The 18,602-nt window shown below is 47.9% G+C and overlaps 1 protein-coding gene across 3 annotated transcripts in view; it reads right to left on the bottom strand.

Annotated features, from left to right (window-relative positions):
- Positions 1-1,838: 1,838 nt before the first annotated feature.
- The window catches only part of znf385c (zinc finger protein 385C), a 60,500-nt gene continuing 43,736 nt past the window's right edge, over positions 1,839-18,602 (bottom strand). For 2 of the 3 annotated variants that reach the window (XM_076144390.1, XM_076144393.1), the window contains exons 2-10: positions 18,430-18,572; positions 16,639-16,680; positions 14,261-14,371; positions 10,424-10,685; positions 5,949-6,257; positions 5,682-5,869; positions 4,285-4,383; positions 3,570-3,659; positions 1,839-3,274 (exon numbers count right to left, since the gene is read on the bottom strand). In XM_076144390.1, coding sequence (XP_076000505.1) covers positions 3,047-3,274; positions 3,570-3,659; positions 4,285-4,383; positions 5,682-5,869; positions 5,949-6,257; positions 10,424-10,685; positions 14,261-14,371; positions 16,639-16,680; positions 18,430-18,572 — 1,472 coding nt within the window. In that variant the 3' untranslated portion in view covers positions 1,839-3,046. The remainder of the gene's footprint in view (positions 3,275-3,569; positions 3,660-4,284; positions 4,384-5,681; positions 5,870-5,948; positions 6,258-10,423; positions 10,686-14,260; positions 14,372-16,638; positions 16,681-18,429; positions 18,573-18,602) is intronic. The other variant, XM_076144392.1, reaches the window with a different exon arrangement.

The following is an 18,602-nucleotide window of genomic DNA, read 5'->3' as shown; positions in this document are numbered from 1 at the left end:
CCTAGAGCCCCTCCCCCCCACTTCCCCTGATGGTTAACCCTAATCACAGCTGCAACATGCCAAACCCCCAAGCCAAAATCGCTTAAATAAATGGCTAAACTCATAGGCAGCACGGTCCCCATAATTGGAGGGGAGTCCCCATAATGTGACTGTATGAACAGATTCGTGTCCCCAACACCGTGTGTGTGTGTGTGTGTGAGTGTGTGTGTGTGTGAGAGAGAGAGAGAGACACACACACACAGAGCGATATTGACATAATCTTAATCCCTTTTACAAGTTCTAAAAGCTTTATTTTCAACTTTATTTTCCAAAATCCACCCCTTGTCCTCTCTGTGGTACAGCACTGTAACGTTTCATGTCAATCCATCCATTAGTAACAGTGTTTTCCTGCTCGCGTGGAGCCATGGAGGGATACCCTGAATGGATGGTCCTATTAGCATCTACCTGTCACCCCTGAGAAGGCCTGGCTAATGTGAGTTTAGGATGTTGTCTGAAAAGGCCTTGAATTACATTATTAATTCAGTCACCATCAATAAGGAAAGAAAAAAAAGAAGCTTATTAAAAATTTGACTTTTAAATATTTTGTCTCTCGGACTTAAAAAACATGTCGTAAATAAACAAAACAATAAAAGAAAACCAGCAAAGCATTTTCCTTTCCCCCTGTATGAAGTACAGATCCTACAATAACATAATCTACTCTATTCTATCATAGCAGTTCTTTATGATACAATAACAATAGCAACTCTGATAAAATCTCTATAGTTACTCTAGGATTTTTCTACATATAATTTGCTTTCTCTAGATTCTTTATTTTTAAGAAAGACGTCTCAGTCCTTTAGGTTCAGAGTTTTCCCACTGAGTGACAGAAAGAAAGAGACAAACAGTGAAGATTTAAAGGCTGGCTGGTTCACTGAGTAGTGTGACTGGGGAGAATCACATTGGTATGGCAGGGACACCGGGCGGCCTCGCTGCCCCAAAACAAGAACACTTAGAACAGATATGTACACAGAAGCAATAGGTTGGTGGGAGCGCTAGTACTCAATGGCAATTACAGGGTTTTCAAGACAGGTGGCACTGTTGCGTTACAGACGACTATACATATTGCACAATGAAAATGCATAGGAAACTCTCCGTCGGTGTGAGATGAGCGAGTTTGGTAATGTTGAAGAGAGGCTGATGAGTGTGCAGACGGTCGGTTGGTTTAGGCAGAGGGGAGGGAGGGAGGGAGGCGGGTACATAGAGTTGATGACCCAAAAACGTTTCCCTTTAACGTAACACTGTTTGCTTGGTGGAAATCCAGCAAAATTTCTGAGAAGTGAAACGGCAATGTGATCTCTAGTCGCAGCAGAGCTCGGCGCAGAGCTCAGCGTAGAGCAGCTATACGTGGAAACGACCCCCAACCTGGAGACTGAGACTGTGGAAACACTTCAAATGACCTTAAGATTCTAATCTGGCCCTGGGTTGTGTTGGAGCACGTTACATGTTGTACAGTATAGAATAGATAAAGCCACAGACACACTGAGAACACACCAACATAAACATACTGCATGTATTGCTTTAAGAGGGAGACTCCTTAAGTCAAACTGTGATCATTCTCACCTGATTGTTCTTCTTTTTCTTCAAAGCAAACTTATTTAAATTGACGACTGTGAAAACACACACAACTGGAACAAAACCAAAAAATAGCATACAAAAGAATTTTCATTGCTTTTCTAGGTAAATCAGTTTTAAGGTGCTTTTAATGTGGTTGCCATGGCACTGTGCTTTGTTCAATCCCTTGCTGTGTGCAGACACTGCAACAGGATGCAAGTCAAGTAATGGGTGAACCCCCTCCCCCCTCCCATCCACCTGCTGTCAGCCAAACTTTTTATTGAGCTGTGAAATCACATCAAGTCTTCAACTTCGCCGCTGTGTTTTCATTATGTGTGTATTTGTGTGTGTGTGTGTGTGTGTGCGTGTGTGTGACGGGGCATTCCCTGCGCCTCCTCATCTCACGCTGAGATAACACCAGAGAAATTCAAGGGCAATAGTGAGGTGAAGAGAGGAGGAAATAATCAGTTATGAAGGAGAGAAATGCTGCCACTTTGCCCTGAAACAGATTGGTGGTAAAAAAAAAAAACGTGAGGAGAAGACGGCGTGGAGAACTAGGTGCGGAGAACGCAGCGCGGGGAAGAAAATCATGTTGACAAGCTGACCTTTACTGGTCCTTAATGAGCACTTAATCCTGAGGATACACGGCAGGAGAAAATTCAGAAGAAGGTCGATGAATGTGGAGAGAAAGAAGATTTACTTGTTGGAGTTCAGGGTTGAGGCGGTGCAGTGGTGTGTGTGTGGTGCTAATGTGGGTCAAACAGTGTCGCAGGGCCCAATACTGACCACGGCTCAGCTTCACACTGGGTCCTTCAAAAGGTTTAATACCAAGAAGGTTTCGGTTCACAGAGCATCTACGTGACTGCGTTTGGCTTCAGATGATCCCGAGCGTTAGAGGTCGCGACCTGAAGACGCCACTTTACTCACTAAGAGGAGGACATGAGTTCAGTTGCTTTGACGAGCGATGATATGCAATTCTTTCAAAAATGCCCAAACCAATAAGTTAAAAAGGATTTCAAAGAGCATCAAGTAAAGGGACCTTATTTTGTGGCAACCACACTAAACATACATCTAGACTTTCTATGTTTGTTCTCTAATAAATTACACAATAATATCCATAAGCCACAGCATGTTGACCCACAAAATGGCTATAAAAGCGGCCTCGGTGCACCAGTCAGTGTCTGGAGGCCGGCCCTGCTCCTACAGTCGTGACAAGAGGAACAGAAAGAAGGCATGATGGGGGATCTTGGCCTTTATGATCTGAACAGCTCTCAGGCCTCGTGGCCTACCGAGTGCCAGGACTTGTGCACTCTTTCCATCTCGAGTCTGGCGGCCTGCATAGTTTGCGTGTGGCCACATTGGTCACACTGAGAGACGGCCCGGGGAAGGGGGAGGGGGGTCTGGTAAAGGGACAGGGATGGAACTCAGAGGGACGGGGGGGGGGTGGGTCAAGTCTTTAGTACGGAGAGAAGATGATTGGCGTGTGCGTGGCCCTCAGCGGCCCCGGGGCCGGCCGAAACAGTGCAGGGCCCAGGAAGGGGGTCTGGATGAAGGCGGTCGCCGCCGGGTGACGCAGAGCCAGCGGGTTGGTGGCCATTGTGCACAGGGTTGGCTGGGCGAGGGGGCTGGGCAGGAAGCCGGCGGTCAGGGTCTTGGTCAGCTGCTTCTGCAAGGCCAGTTTGGTCTGGAGAAGACAAAGAATAAGAAGAAGTGAGAGGAGAAGAGGAGAGCACATGTTTACTGGGCAAACATGACTCCCAAACCTAAAGCCTTCGTTTGATCTCATAGCTGCAATGCCCAAGTTGAGATGAAATGCATATCCCACGCACACACACACATACACACACTCCAGTATGGACATGAAGCTTTTGTGATGCCTGCATTGAATCCCAGACACTACACATCTAAAGGAAAAGTTCAGAGTCAGTCCCCTGTCCCCCGGCCAGGCCTAGAGCTCCTCATCCCCTCCTGCCACTGACCTGCGAGGAGAGGGAGGCGAGGTTGCACTGGTTGAAAGCTTTCTTCATGGCAGACACAGCCACGCCTGCATAGCCGCTCCATCTCACGTTCTGTAGGGTGGAGGGGGAGGGGGAGGAGGAAGAGGAGGAGGAGGAGGGGAAGGTGCGGGTGTGACAGGAGAAGCAGAGTGATTAATCTTGAGTGCTGATTCAGGCTGCTGCTGTCAGAGTTGTCGGGCTGAAAGGGGGCCCGTGGTGTTTTAGGTCAGATTGCTCATATGGAGGGGGGCCGTGGTGTTTCAGGGGCCGAGGACTCACTGAGCACAACAGAGCCGGGTGTTTAACCTTGTGACACACACACACACACAAACACGCTGCCTCACCACCATAGGGAAACCCCTCAGGGTGACTTAATGAGATCTTTGTGTGTGTGTGATTGTACGTCTGCCTTACTTGGGGTCAAATCAGTTAACTGCACACACACACACACACACACACACACACAAAAACTGAAACTGGTTAGTAAATGCATTAGTTTATAAGATTCGGTTCCAGACTCTAATCCAAATTCACCACATGTTTATACGACATCCATGCATGTGTGCTGGAAGAGAATAGCACTTTTGTCTCGTTTGCCTCCCTCGAGTGTATATGTTTGTGTGTGTGTGTGTGGTTGTGTATGCATATTTGAATGCCACTGTTTTGTTTTTCTGCATCTTTATGCTTTTGGACTTACCGCTAAGCTGGAGCTTGGCTGGCTCTTGCTGTGGGGGGTAAATTTGGGCTTTGGCGGCTTTCCTGCCAGCCGGTCTTTGTGCCTTCTGCTGTTCATGTGCTGCAGAGACCAACAACACAAACACAGTTAGAGGGCTGACGACTTGACTTGACATAATCTTTATTTTCAGCCGCCGTTGAAAAGCGCCCCTTCAGTTTGCACGATTAGAAATTTGTGATACAAACAAAGTCGTCTACTTCCTAAATCTCTCTCTCTCTCTCTCTCTCTCTCTCTCTCTCACTCTCTCTCTCTCACTCTCTCTCTCTGGCTGAGCTGGTAATGGCCTTATGTCTTCCCTGGACTGAGGCTGTTGCCAGTGGATTGCGTTTGAGGCTGAAGCCGCCCAGGCGCAGACACATGCCAGAGTATAATGTCTCTCTTCTTCAGCGCCCTTCAGCACAGGCAGGCAGGGATTCCAACACAAGCTCTTCATTCACATGCAGGATGTAATGAAGATCAAAGAGGAAGAAATTCCTTTACTGACGTGGTTTGATGGTGCACGACGGTGCAGCCACATACTAAAGGCCTCACACACTTTAATCCCCAGTATGGAGTCTTTATAGGGACTTATATATGCAGTATTATAAAGTATATCTGCATGAGAAGGAGAAGAGGATATAGGAAAGCTAATGTATTCTGATTTAAATGGCTTCCACCGAAAATGATCTCTTAAAATTACGGAGGGGACTTAAAAAAATCCATTAATATTTATTATTTTAATTAAAACACATCAGCCGGGGTTGCCATAGAGTAATAATTGTAGTTTCAATCCCCCACCGTGGAAGAATCATGGAGCTCTGCAGCGTACGGGCCATTTTCTCTTCTGAGATTAACTAGGCGGGCTGCATCATCTGTCAGTGTAGGTGAGGTAATTATGTGCAACCTTCTCTCCTCTGGCCGACGTGCCGGCGCAGGAGGGACTCTCTCTGAAGAGTCAACAGCACTTCTTTGAACACCATCCTGTCAGGTTAGAAAGCCTGAGCGCGCCGAGACAAATCTGCAGGGTTTTCGCCGAGCATCACCCGCCCTCGCCCCCCGCCTCTCCTCTCCTCTCTTCTCTCTGCTCATGTTTCATTTCATACGCCACCAGGAGGGGAGAGAAGCCTCACGGTGATCGCTCACACCATTTAATCTCTCTGAAAAAACGTCTGATGTGTCTCATGGCGCATAAAAATTCAAACTATATCTCAGTGTCATATATAAATTTGGTATTTTTTTCCAGCAAATGCAGACGCAGACGCAAACGACGCAGGAAAACAAACCCCTGTGCCTGACAGACGTTTATCTTAATTCCTTTCTACAGGCCACAGTGAGACAATCACACGTGAGACAGTCTGGACGCGTTTGTGCTCCTTCACCTGGCTCAGCTGGGTCTCAGAGTTCACGATGATCTCGCACACTTCACACTGGAAGTTTTTGCTGGTCACGCCCACGCTGCCTTTGCTGCCCAGTCTCTTGCTCTTGCAGCCCGCCCGAGCCGCCGCCACCTTCCCTCTGCGCCGGGGCAGGACGCTGTGACCCTCCAGCATCAGCTTGTGCTTCGTACCTGGTGGAGAGAGAGGCGGTGGGTTGATAGATGATGTAACTGTTTGCGTGACACGACGGGAGGAAGCTCGGGTTCTTACCGCTGTTATGTGCGTCCAGTTGGGAGTCGGAGTTGACGGTGACTTTACACACAGGACAATGGAGGTGAGTCTTGCTCTTCTTCTCCTTGTCTTCATCTGTACGGGTCTCGCCGTTTGTGCTGGAGGTATCTGGCTCGCCGGGCTGACCTGCCGCCTCGGTGACCTCCGGGCCGTCTGGGGCGCTGGCGTCTGAGGCGGTGTCAGAGAGCTGGGAGGGGGATATCTGAGGTGGAGAGGGCGTGGCCAGCTCCACGGAGGAAACTTCCAGCTTCACCTCCAGGCTGACGGGCTCCAGATCAGACTGGAGACCTGCAAGAAAAAGAGACAGAGGCAGCATCAGCAAACATTCAGCAGGAACATGCGATGGCACCATATGTTCTAACACAATCTGCCAGGGGTTCACACTAATGACTTTATAAATCACTTACTAAGACATCAGATCAGCGACAATCTATTCATAGCATAAATATTTGTAAATTGTCTTCCAGTGTGACTTGCTTTGCCTTATCAACTTCATCAGGAAGTACTTAATTCAAATTTGCAATATCCTCATTAACGCCTGCAACTGCTAGGCTGATGAATTGTTGTGTAAAACTGCGATTTTTCACAACTTGACACCCCAAGAGTTGCCCTTCCAAATCAGGAGGCACTAAAGTGTCGTATTAGAGAGCAGAGCTCTTATTGTAAACACTCTGTCTTCTCTTCCTTTATCCTGTGAGATGGTTCTACACCATCTTCTACCTCCTGCTGTATAATTAAGTTCCCTCACAAGCTTAACAACACACTTGATTCAAAGCCTTTTTTTAGATGGTCTCAACTTTTCACCACAAATATAAAGTCAGCAGCATTTATCTCCAAATAACCATTTTGAACACGTGTGCTTTTCTAACTGCAGCTTTGTGGCGTTTCCTGATAATTGCGTGAGCTTTTGTTTGAAACCGTCTGGAACAGACTAGATTAGTGGTTTTGGTAAGTAAAGGCCATCAGCCCGTCCTTTGTCTCTTTGACTCGCTATTCAAATACCACGCCAAGGACTCAGGTCTCAGTCGATATAAACAAGCCCAAACGACTGCCAGGCCCGGCCCATGAGTCACCGCAGTTCCATTACACACACACACACACACACCTCCCCTTCACCTTGCTCACCCCCCCACCCCCCTCTCGAGGGAGCCGAGCGCTTGTGTGCTGCATTCACTGAATATCTCCATTTCATTTACTGTGTTTTCCCCACAGACGCTCCACAATGTAACTGCGCTCTATTGATTTTCCCTTTTACCTCCCAGAGTAAATTCATCATTGGAGATAAGGGTCTTCCTCTCCCGTTCGTGCAAGAGAAAGAGAACCTATATAGGAGCAAGATTAGACAGTCCCCTCGCTGTAATGAGAGTGACCCCCGGGGGGATTGAGCCTCTGTGTTAGCTGGATGGAGGGGGGGGGGGCGGTAGTTGATCTGATCCAAAGCTGGGAGAGACGGGGCCACCTGAGAAGCCTCCAGAGGGGAAAGGAGAGATACTGATCAATGGATTTAGCAGGGAAACGTGGAGGCGGGTTGGGAATCAAAGCCCCTGTGCAAACCAAGAGGTCTTACATCATGAAGGGATCCATTCAGCAAAAGAATCATTTTTGATCCTCCTGCTGAGTTTCAGGTGTCCTCACTTCTTATAGACGGATTTAAAACTCAAAATGAGAAGCAAATCCTCTGTTCTTCCTCCAAAACTGTGAGACGATCTGCTGATTTGCAGACCCGTCCTTCTGACCGCCTGCACGACGCCCCAGATTGGCAAACTGTCACAGCAAAGGCCGGCGTATCGGCAGAGGTGACACGGCTGATGTGAAGTGGAACTCTGAGAAATCACACGGCAGCTAAATATGGATATTCGGATCAATGTTGTGCAGGTGAACATCAGTTTTCTTTAACTCGAAAGGAATTTAATCCAAATTTGAACAGTCCAATAAAATCTGACAGGCTTAAGAGTGTAAACACATCTGAAGCGATGATTGATCCGCCCAGAACTTAAACCAAAGCCAAATACCACATTAGTGTGAAAAGTGGACTCATTAGGGGGGCACACACACACACACACACACACACACACACACAAACAAGTCCTCTGGGATCAACCTTTTAAATCATCATTACAGCCGAGTCTGTTTGAAGAAGCATTCAGCCTCAAAGTCAATCAAAGGCCGGCGTGATTGATGCTAGTCACGACTGATCCCGCCCCTCTGTCGCTCTCTGCCCCTCCCTCTCCTGTTTCTCTCATAGCCTCGGGTTATTGAACATCCATTAGAGCCTTTTTAAGGATCAAAACACAACGATCTGGTAACATATTAGATAGTGTGAGTTGTTAAACGAACACTCAGAATATCTTCATTAGCGTAGCAGAGTGTTGCTACGTGAGGCGTTTAAGGTCCTATTTCTGTGTCGGACTCCGTCACTTCCATAATTTATGGAAGCGGTTATCCGTATTTCCACATTATGTTGTGATGGATCAATTTGTTACGATGTCTAAATTCCAATTACCGAGTCCATTTCACAGAGCGGCACCGGCCCAAATATGCACAGAAGCAGTTTGTGAGCCAGTCGCTCTGTGGCAACGGTGCACTTTGCACTCAATCCAGAGCATTTCTGAGTCACACTCGACGGTCAAAAGAGCTTCTGTGAGCGGACGAGACCTCTCGCGTCCAACGTCCATTAGCGGGTTATGCTGTCGGAGATGAAGAGTGTGACCTTCTGGGTGGGGAAGAAGCCTGTTTATCCCGAGCCAGACGGCGTGCTTAGAGGCGGGGGCAGACAGGTGCTTTATTGGCGCCTGATGGTGAACAATGTGGGCATTACCCTGCGCTCGCTCCCCACCAGCCGTCAGCTTCACAGAGGACATAACTCATTTCATAGAGTGTTAATTTGGAGCTCCATTCCATTCCAGGCTGGCATTGTGCTGCGCGTCACCACTGGCTCGCACTGCTGCATTTCAATTTCACATTAGGCCAATCACACAATTGGGCTTATTAAGGAGCGTTCCTCCTCACAAAATTGCCTTGGAAGTGTAAAATTATTCACAGCATAAAAACCGAGCAGTGACTTATCTACTCTCGCTCCCCACTGACTCCTCTTCCTCCCCTGCCTCCCCTCACTCATTCCTGTCTCTCTCCGTCTCCTCCATTCATTTCATCTTATCTTTCATTTTCCACTCATCATCTTGTTTCCTCTTCCTCTTTCAGTCGCCTCCTTGCAACAGCAGAATATTAAAATGAGATTTGATGAGAGCGTTATCAGGCTCAGAGTCTTTTGTCCACTTTCTCCTTTCTGAAGGAGACTCTCAGTGCTAAGGGCGGGAAGCCTGCTTGGGTGTGTGTGTGTGTGTGTGTGTGTGTGTATGTGTGTGTGTGTGTGTCTATGAGGAGGATGAAGCACAGTCTGTCTGCCTCCTCTACCAATACCTTCATATCTCTTCTCTGATATTCCCCAAAGCATCCAAATGTATTTTGAAATTCAGCTCAGATAGCGATCTTCTCTGGGGCAGGGGAAGTAGAGAGGGAAGATGAAGAACCAGAGAGAGAGAGACAGAGGGAGAAAAGAGCTCCGTCGCTCCTCCACTTTCATCACATTTGATGGTTAAATGACAAGTGTGTGCCGAGACACAAGTGCAATATGGGAAAGGTAATGGATTCAGAGCCATTCATGCCCTTCAGGTTACAGCGTCGCCTCACAGTAAATTCAACATTCAATGCCGTCTCCCTTCTTCATGAAAAAGGTAAAATGTCTATTTACTTTCACCAATATGAAATAGACGGATGGGTTTCCAGCCTCTCTCATCACCGCGTCACTCCGTCTCAGCTCGAGCGCGCCGCAAACACACACATTCTAACCCTGCAAGTACGAAGTCTAACAGAGGCCGAGGAGGCGTCAAAGAGAGTCACAAGCTGTGGAAATTACAAGGCAAAGGGGGTAAAAACGAGCCGAGCAGAGACTCCGATCCATCTCAGCCAGTCCCTTTATTAACACAACATCCCCTTGCTCCCAGATATCCCACAATCCCGGAGCATTTCGGACACCCTCCATCCATCACCAGACGGGAGGGGGGGGAGGCCGGCCGGGCGCATTGGCTAAAATCGCTGAGCTTTGAATGCCACGGAAACACAGAGGGGATTGGAGAGAGAGAGCGTGAAGGATAAGGTGTACGGACAACGTAATCTCCGTCTGTAACAATGAGAGGCGCAGAGGCGTAGAGAGATAAGGACGGACAAGGCGGTATGGAGGAGGAGGAGGAGGAAGAGGGCGGAAGTGTGACACAGACGTGAGGGATTAGTGGAGGGATGAAATGTGGGACAGCAAAGTGAAATAGAGTGGGAGGGGAAATTATAGGGGACGTATGGAAGTCGAGAGTGAATGTCAACAAGCAGGGAGGACAGAATGAAGGAGGACAGAATCTAAAGAGTCGTCATCATTTGCATCTCTATGTCAGCTCTCATACTTGTTCCCTCTAGCAGGCTGGTGTCCATGAGCGTCGGGAGCGTCGGGAGCATTGGGAGCGTCGGGAGCATCGGGAGCGCCGCCTCCGGAGCAGCCGCCTTGCCCCTGTCCCTGTCTCGCTCTCGCTCCCGGTCCCTGTCCCGGTCTCTGTCCCGTCCCATCAACGAGGCCTCCCCCGCTCGCCTCTGCCTGTTCTTCTGAGCCTCCATGGCTTTGAGCTTGCGGGCGTGCTTGTGCCCCTTGTAGTGAGCCTCCGCTTGGTTCTGCAGGAGGGAAGACCAGAGAGATGAAGGTGAGCTGAGAAGGCATGAAGTGTGTTTGTGTCAGGACCTTATCGGAGCAAAAGACTCCAGCACCTATGGAATAAATGTTAAAATGCCAGCTTGAATATTCTCTCTCTCTCTGGCACACACACACACACACACACACACACACACACAAACACACACACATCTGTTTCCACCTGATAACAGCACGGGCGCGTCGGGGACCCAGAGGTATAATTGCGTGTGTGCAACAAGATAGAGAGAGAGAGAGAGCGAGAGAGAGAGAGAGAGAGAGGATCCCATCTTCCCTGCCTCCCTATTAATGTGCACTGTGAGAATCAGCCCACTGCAAATCCAGAGGATGGTGGCAAAACACACAGTACTAATCTGAGCACACACACACATACAAGTCTGAACCAAAACACACGCAGACCGACTGCCGGGCAGCAATAAACACGCTTGTGGCATTTTTTCCTGGAGGTGGATCAGCGTTTACACTCACATCCCCGTCGTTCTCACGGCCTCCTTCAATCCGCGAACAAAGCCTCTGTTGTCAGAGCGAGTGTGTGTGTGTACAGAAGAGCAGCGAGAGATCAATGGAGAGATCATTAATTAAAAACACTAACAGAGATCAGCGCTCATCAGCTGCTGGCCCAGAAACAGAGAGAACACAGAGCGGAACACAGCCGCTGAGCCCCAATGTGGTTTAGTTTCAAAAATATGTCCAAATGAAAGAGCAGAGTGTGTGTGTGTGACATTCACCACATTGAGGTTGCTACTCATGCATACGCTTCCTTCCGCCCACATGTGCTATGAGAGCTACGTCTTTTTCTTACTCACTGGCATACTTGATGTCTATTGGAAGTATTGGAACAGTTCAGGATCCACCAGGGGGCAATTAAAGAGGAAATAACTAAGACAGAAATGGCGACAGTTTCGTCTGCCAGCTCATAGATGACTCCTGCCACTCAGGATCAGCTGCTCCTCACAACTATCAGACATTTGACTTGTCCTCACTCGGCATCTGTCCTCACTGCGGTGCTGTCATCGACGGGATTCAGCCTGAATAAATGGAGTTGTAATCAGTTAATGAAGGTCTGTTTGTGATTTGTGGCCATTTGATTTGAATTCAGGCCCTAGAAGAAAATGATTCATCGCCTAGTATAATCAAGTATGATGATGATGATGAGGAATTAAGGGGAAATAACACAGTCACGTGCATAAATGTGGACTAAAAGCTGGGGCTGTAGTGAGTGATGAGCAAGGCATCACTCCTCCCTCCCTCCCTCCCTTCCTTCCTCCTAAGCTTTTAACAGCAGTCAACACTACATAAAAAACACATCATGCAAATCCGAAAGCACCAAAACAACTTGAGAGATTTGGTTTCCCTTTGAAAGCTTCTTAACGGAGGAATAAATGCATGTGGAAATGAGCAACACACACTCATAAACACTGAGGGGCTTTTTCATTACCGTGAATGCGTTGCAGATTTCCCTGATTACCTGAACATTGAAAATACATCAAGTACATTAGCAGTAAAAGGATTGCTGCGCACCCACACACACCCATACACCCACACACACACACACACACTAACACACACTTCAGCTCTGTTCTAACACATTATTAAACATAGACAACACCAGCGTTCTCAATCTGCAGTTGAGTGTGTTGGTATCACATTAGGGAGTGGGAGCATCTGTAGACGCAGCCTGAACAGCTCCGCGTCTCCCCTGACTGATCTGCTGTGAAGAGACAAATTAATCCAGTCTGTCCCTCGCTCCCCTCATGTCCAACGGGCGTCTTGGGGCGGAGGACAGAGGGACAAGGTGGGGAAATCAGCTGTGGCGGCAGAGAAACGCGCAGCTTGATTGGCGACTTATTAAGTAATTACTGGGCTACGGTGTGTGCGTTACTGGGCTACGGTGTGTGTGTGTGTGTAAACAGGGCAGACTGGGCCACTGACAGAATAACAGCAGATAACTTAATAGTAATGAAGACAAACAACAAAACAAGTCGGATGAATCTATATTGCTCAGCTGCTTCACTTCATTTAACAGTCGCTGGGTTGCTTCTTGTAAATTGGACGGATCACGACAGTCAAATTACATGCAGGTTATGAATAGTAGCAACTGTATGAGCGACGCAATTATGTTGTATTACGTCAATGCAAAGCCCGGTATTTAAAAAGAAATAAAAAATACCGAACAACGCAGGAGAAATGAGAACTGTATAAGTCTGAGTTTGCAAAATAAAGCCCTGGAGTCATCAGCAGCCCGTGACCTTTACTGGAACCATCTACAATTCATTACAACAAAAAAAGAAAGAAAGAAGAGAAAAATAGACTAGCTGTAGTTCCGCCTGTGACCGTTAGGTGTCAGTGTCTCTGTATGCAGCTGGTGCATGGTGGCAGCGTTTGAGTGAATCTTTCTTTCTTTCTTCTCGTCCTTCAAAGCAAAATAACGTGGCAGCGATGTGGAAATGTGCCACCGCGCTCACATCTTTGATCGCAGATTTTAGCCACATAATTAAAGTCTTAGCCGCCAGTGAAAGCCGATTAACCTGTCAACCCCCCCCCCCCCCCCCCCTCCTCCTCCCTCCTCTTCCTCTGCAGATGTAGAGGCGGCGACACGCAGTTGGAACTTGTTGAAATGCATTTCTGTGATGCTGTGGATTCACACAGAGAGCAGCTTGATTCTTCTCCACATACATGATGATGACATCGCCTGTGTGGCAAGTTCACACACGCACGTCTGATCTGCTGATTCTATCCAATAACAAGGCGGTAAATAGAACGAGGAGGTGAGGAGGACAGGAAACGGTAGCAGGAGTCGGCCTGAAACGGATCTCTGCACCTTCAGTCAAACTGTATCGAGACACGCTCGTGTGTGTGTGTGTCTGTGTGTGTGTGTGTGTGGCTGTCGAGCTGTTTTTAAAGGCTTGTTTGGGTTTGTTTATGTGAAGATGTGTGAAATGTTATGGGGATGTACTGCATGGCCTGTACGCCTGTGTGTGTGTGTGTGTGTGTGTGTGTGTGTGTGCTGTGGAGGTGGCGAGGATGGGCAAAAAGGGAACGAGGAGTCGAGGAAAGCCGCTTTCTGCTGAGGCTACTGATTATTTTGTTGCTTTGCTGATAAACGACAGCTCTACCTGCTGTCACACACACGCGCAAATTTTATTCAAAGGTAAAATAACAGCTTCAAAACCAGACAAATTTTATGTATATGAAACTAGAACGAAATAACGACATTTAATTAAAGAATATTGCTCAAAGGGAGAATGATTTGCCCACACACGCACGCACACACACACACACACACACACACACACACACACACACACACACACACTGAGTCAGTAGGGATGACAACAGTCATATTTTAAAATAATCCACATCAGAGGAAGCAGACAAACAGAGATGTTGTTCTCTGCGGCGAGATTCACTTTTCGGTTTCGATTTCCTTTGAGCTGCAAATTACCCAGACTGACACACGGTCTCTTCCTCTCTCTCCGTGTATCTCTGCGTCTCTTCCTCTCTCACAAACCCGTCTGGACGTAAAAGTATTCCTTACCGTGGAGTTAAAGCGGAGGTGACAAATGTTGCAGGAGATGATCTGTTTCTTCTTCAGGGGCTGTGGGACGCCGAACGTGTGGTTGATCACCGCCTTCTGCACCGGGTCCATCTGGGAGAGACGGGGGAGAGAAAGAAGTTCAACTTTTGCAACATTTAAGATTTAAAAATAACAAATGTGGGTGCAGAAATGTCACATATGCAGTCAGAGCAGAGAGGGGGTGGAGTCAGCGCAGGTTTGAGTGACAGGATGGTCTATTGTTTCCCACTGCAGAGATTCAATCCCCACGGCAACCAAACTTGTCATGCCTGAAATACGTCCATCAGCTTTTTGCCGTCATCCTGTCCTGAACTTAACACCAATTTCTTATGAGGAGCAAACGTCACGAATGTCAAATGAAGAAGGAAAATCGGCGAATCGGTACATTGGAGCCATTTCTCTTCACCATCTAAGATTCAAAACCTAACTTCCTATTTGAATCAAATTGTTCATATTTGATTGAAAACAACCTTCAGTCTCAAGCTTGAATTTGTCACCCACACAAGAAAATCAAACACAACAGAAAAAAAGCAATAAAACAAATAAGACAAGAGAATAAAGAGCTGTGATTGGATAAAATGCTGCAGCAATCGAGGTTTTAAGCCTCAATTCAAACGAGCTGCGGCTAATGAGAACACAAGGCGCAGGGGCTGATGGGAAATAAGGGGGAGGAGCCTCGGCACTCGTCACTTCTAGCGAGCGTTTATGTCACTGAATCCACTTTGGAGATTCATCTAGAAGCTTTTACAAACCCAACAACTCAGAAGCAGTTAAGAGTTTATTGTTATTTCAGTAATGCGACTGAGTAAGAGATTATACTGGCCGCGGCCCACGGGGGAGCATTTCTGGGGGCGAGAGAGTTTGGACGGACCGATAAGGTTTTAACTACGCGTGAAGGCGCTGCAGAGAGCGATAAAGCAGCTACAAACAGCTGAGGGAGAGAGAGAGAACGTCGAGCACGCCGCCACCGCAGCCTGAGCTTCACTGGGAGATCTGCATACCCGTCATGACAGCTGATTCCACTGTGGCGGCGTTTAGCACGTGACGGCCATCACCTCTCTCTCTCCCTCGGCTGGCGAGAAGCCCGGGTCTGGGCCCTTTTGGAGATCAAGGCCCCCCCGCTTCAGAGGCGCTTTGATTGTGAGACGCGAGCACCAACAACACCAGATCCTTCCTGATGGCACAAAGAGCCCGGCCGCTGCCTCCTCAGAGTCTGTTTACAGCCGATTCCTCCCCGTCCAGGTGTGAGCGAGACTATAAACACACCTGACACTCAAACGGATGAAGGGCCCTCCTCTCTCCCTCAGGGGTCCCTTTGCCTTGGCTGCTTTATTCCTGCACTCTCCTACATGACTCAGAACTTCCTCTGGGAGCGACTGAAACCCAGCTCTCCCTCTCTCCCGCCGCTTCCCGTTCACCTTCGCAGGGCCCGGCTGCACACAACTATTTGTTTTTGGAGCAGAAGAATGCTGCCTTTGTCCATCCGCGGCCATCCTGAACCGACAGCTATAAATGCGTCTTTTGTCCAAACTCTACCACCCTCCCCCACCGCCCCCACCCTCTACGGCGGAGCGGACAGAACTGATCCAGCGCCGGGCGGCTGAGACCATGATGAGGTTTCAGAGTAGAGAGAGAGAGAGAGACACACACACACGCTCGGAGATTGCGTGAGGGTGAGGAGGAGGGGCGGTGAGGTAGGACAGCGTGGAAACTGGAGGCTATTTAGTTTTGGAGACAGGTGCATTCATCTTCTCCCTGCACACGTTCCAGGACAGCGTGAGCCTTATCATGGCGACGAGATCCTGGAGGCTCGGCGCTGAAAGGACTTTGTGATTAATGCCGCAGCTGAACTGTCAGACTGCATTATGGAGGCTAATCATCTGCTCCTGGGACTCAAGCAACACTGATTTCATGTTACTTCTGTGCTTATCATAATTTCTGCACTAAAGGGTTGCAGTCGATTCAAACTCATACGTCCAGGTACATTCAGAAACAGCTGATTGAATTGCGCAAGAAACACATTGGGTATAATTTATCGTATAGAAGCTCGCAGCAGGATCCATTATGAAACTATTACCCTTTACAATAACTCTCTCTGTGAGGCGATGAAGGCCATAATAAATCTGCCATTTAAGGACGCGCAGGGATAAAATCTGAGCACTTCAACATTCTGTTTTCCTTACAACAATACAAGAATCAAATCAACCAACAGCCGCGATGCAAACTGATGGATTTGACCGTTTGAGTCCCAAAAAGCAAAAAGCATCTTTCCCGCCATTATTATTATAAGATTCACAATATGACACATTGTTTCCTTGACAAATAAATGTATACGTTACATTGGTAAACATCATTCTCTCAGGTCCGTCGACGCCTGGAAGCTGCAATGTAAACACACACGACACACAAACAAACCCAGAGTGGTTTTTAGTACTTTGTGTTCCACTGTTTGCCGATACAACAGCAACATCACAGCAGAGGGAGCAAGACGTGACGCTGCATAAATGGAGTTTACATACAGGTAGAGCCAAATGCATACAGGTAAACAAAGTGAGCAGCCTCCAAACGTTACTGCCGCTTTTAATGCATTTATTTTCCCACATAAAAGGCTCGAAATGAACTTTGACCCACAGACTCTCTCTCGAGAAGAAACACATATGATGTAGAGGGGCCCCCCCGAACTGCTGCTGCCACTGAGATCAACGTACAGGCGCGCTGGAAGAGCGAATCACCGCCGCAGCGCTGTATAGACGACCTCGCAGACCCACAGCAGGTGGGTGGCAGAACAAATGAATAAACAGCGATTTTCACAGCACACAGAAACACACACACACACACACACACACACACACACACACACACACGCAATTATGTCTCATCCGCCCCCCTAACACACACACACACACACACTCACGTACGCCAGTGTGTGAGAAGTGGCCGGCCAGATGCCAGATACCCACCTCACTACTTTAATGTAAAAAGGTGTTAAGTGTGCTGGAGAGAGAGGGAGGGAGAGAGAGAGAGAGAAAGAGGAAGAGGGAGAGAGAGAGAGAGAGAGAGAGAGAGAGAGAGAGAGAGAGAGAGAGAGAGGAGAGGGAGGGAGAAGGAGAGAGGGGGAGGGAGTGAGAGTGAGAGAGAAAGGGAGAGAGGGAGGGAGAGAGAGAGAAAAGGAGTGAGAGAGAGATTGAGAGAGAGAGAAAAGGAGAGAGAGAGAGAGAGAGAGAGCACGAGCAAGCTTGTGTTTCATTTAAGGAGCTGTAGATGGTTTGACAGAAGGCGACAAAGGAAGCTCACACACACAAACACACTGTAAACGTAGAACCAAAGATTTAAGACGTGCCTACACACACACACACACACACACACACACACACACCCACACACACACACCTATTGTGTGTGGTAAGTAAAGGATCAAAGACATGAAGCTTTTTCATTCCAGCCACAGAAACATCAGAGTCAAGGTGGTTGGAAATCCACGTTTGTTACGGATGTTTGAAATGAAATACGTCTGCAGGTCTTAAAGGTCCACTTAATACATCCAGGAAGGGATTAACAGAGGGAGCTTACCCACAATGCAGTTCTGTGTTAGTCACAGAGGGGACACTTTGCTGTGATTTGAGTACTTCAATTTATTCAGATTTAAAAAGGTTTGCCTTGCGAAATATAACATCTTAATAAATAAAAAGACAGGGATTTGCAGTAAAAGGTCTAAAGTTTATTTGGCTCCGGATCTGAGTATTGGAATACGGCTGTGTGAGTGAGTTTGTGATGTTAGAGATCTCGTTTCTTTACATTTCCACTGTACTCGGATATAAAGTCGGTCGGAACCAGCAGAAGGTGGAAAAGCGGCATTAAATTCACAGCATGAGGATCATAATTCAGATCCGTATGACACAAAGGTGCAATATGTAGGATTCCTGATGGCCCACAGGACAAAATGACCCCAATCCGTCTGCTGGGGGGGGGTTGATTAGGCTTGTGATCAATACCACAGACTGAGTGATTACGCTGCAGCCGGGGCAGATCTCTCAACTTCACTCCCTTTTTCTTCTTTGAGTCCTTATAAAATTCATTTTTTTTGCCGCTTTGATGTCAAGTTTGTGATGTATGGAGCTCTGATGTCTCACCGTGTTGAAGTTGGGGAAGAGACTGAGGGGCGACGATCCATTGAGTCTGAAGGGCAGCAGGTGTTTGAGGTCGAGCTGAGGCTGCAGAGGTCGCCCCGGGACGGAGAGCGAAGCCAGCAGGGGGCTGCCCTGGGCCGACGTACCTGCAGGACAGGGAGGAAAGAGACACACGG

Source organism: Genypterus blacodes, unplaced genomic scaffold (assembly GCF_046128005.1).
Source record: "Genypterus blacodes isolate CSIRO-AG114 ecotype Tasmania unplaced genomic scaffold, CSIRO-AGI_Gbla_v1 ptg000028l_1, whole genome shotgun sequence".
Taxonomy (NCBI): Eukaryota; Metazoa; Chordata; class Actinopteri; order Ophidiiformes; family Ophidiidae; genus Genypterus; species Genypterus blacodes.
Note: the sequence above shows the minus strand (reverse complement) of the source record. Positions and strands in the feature narration are given on the sequence as shown.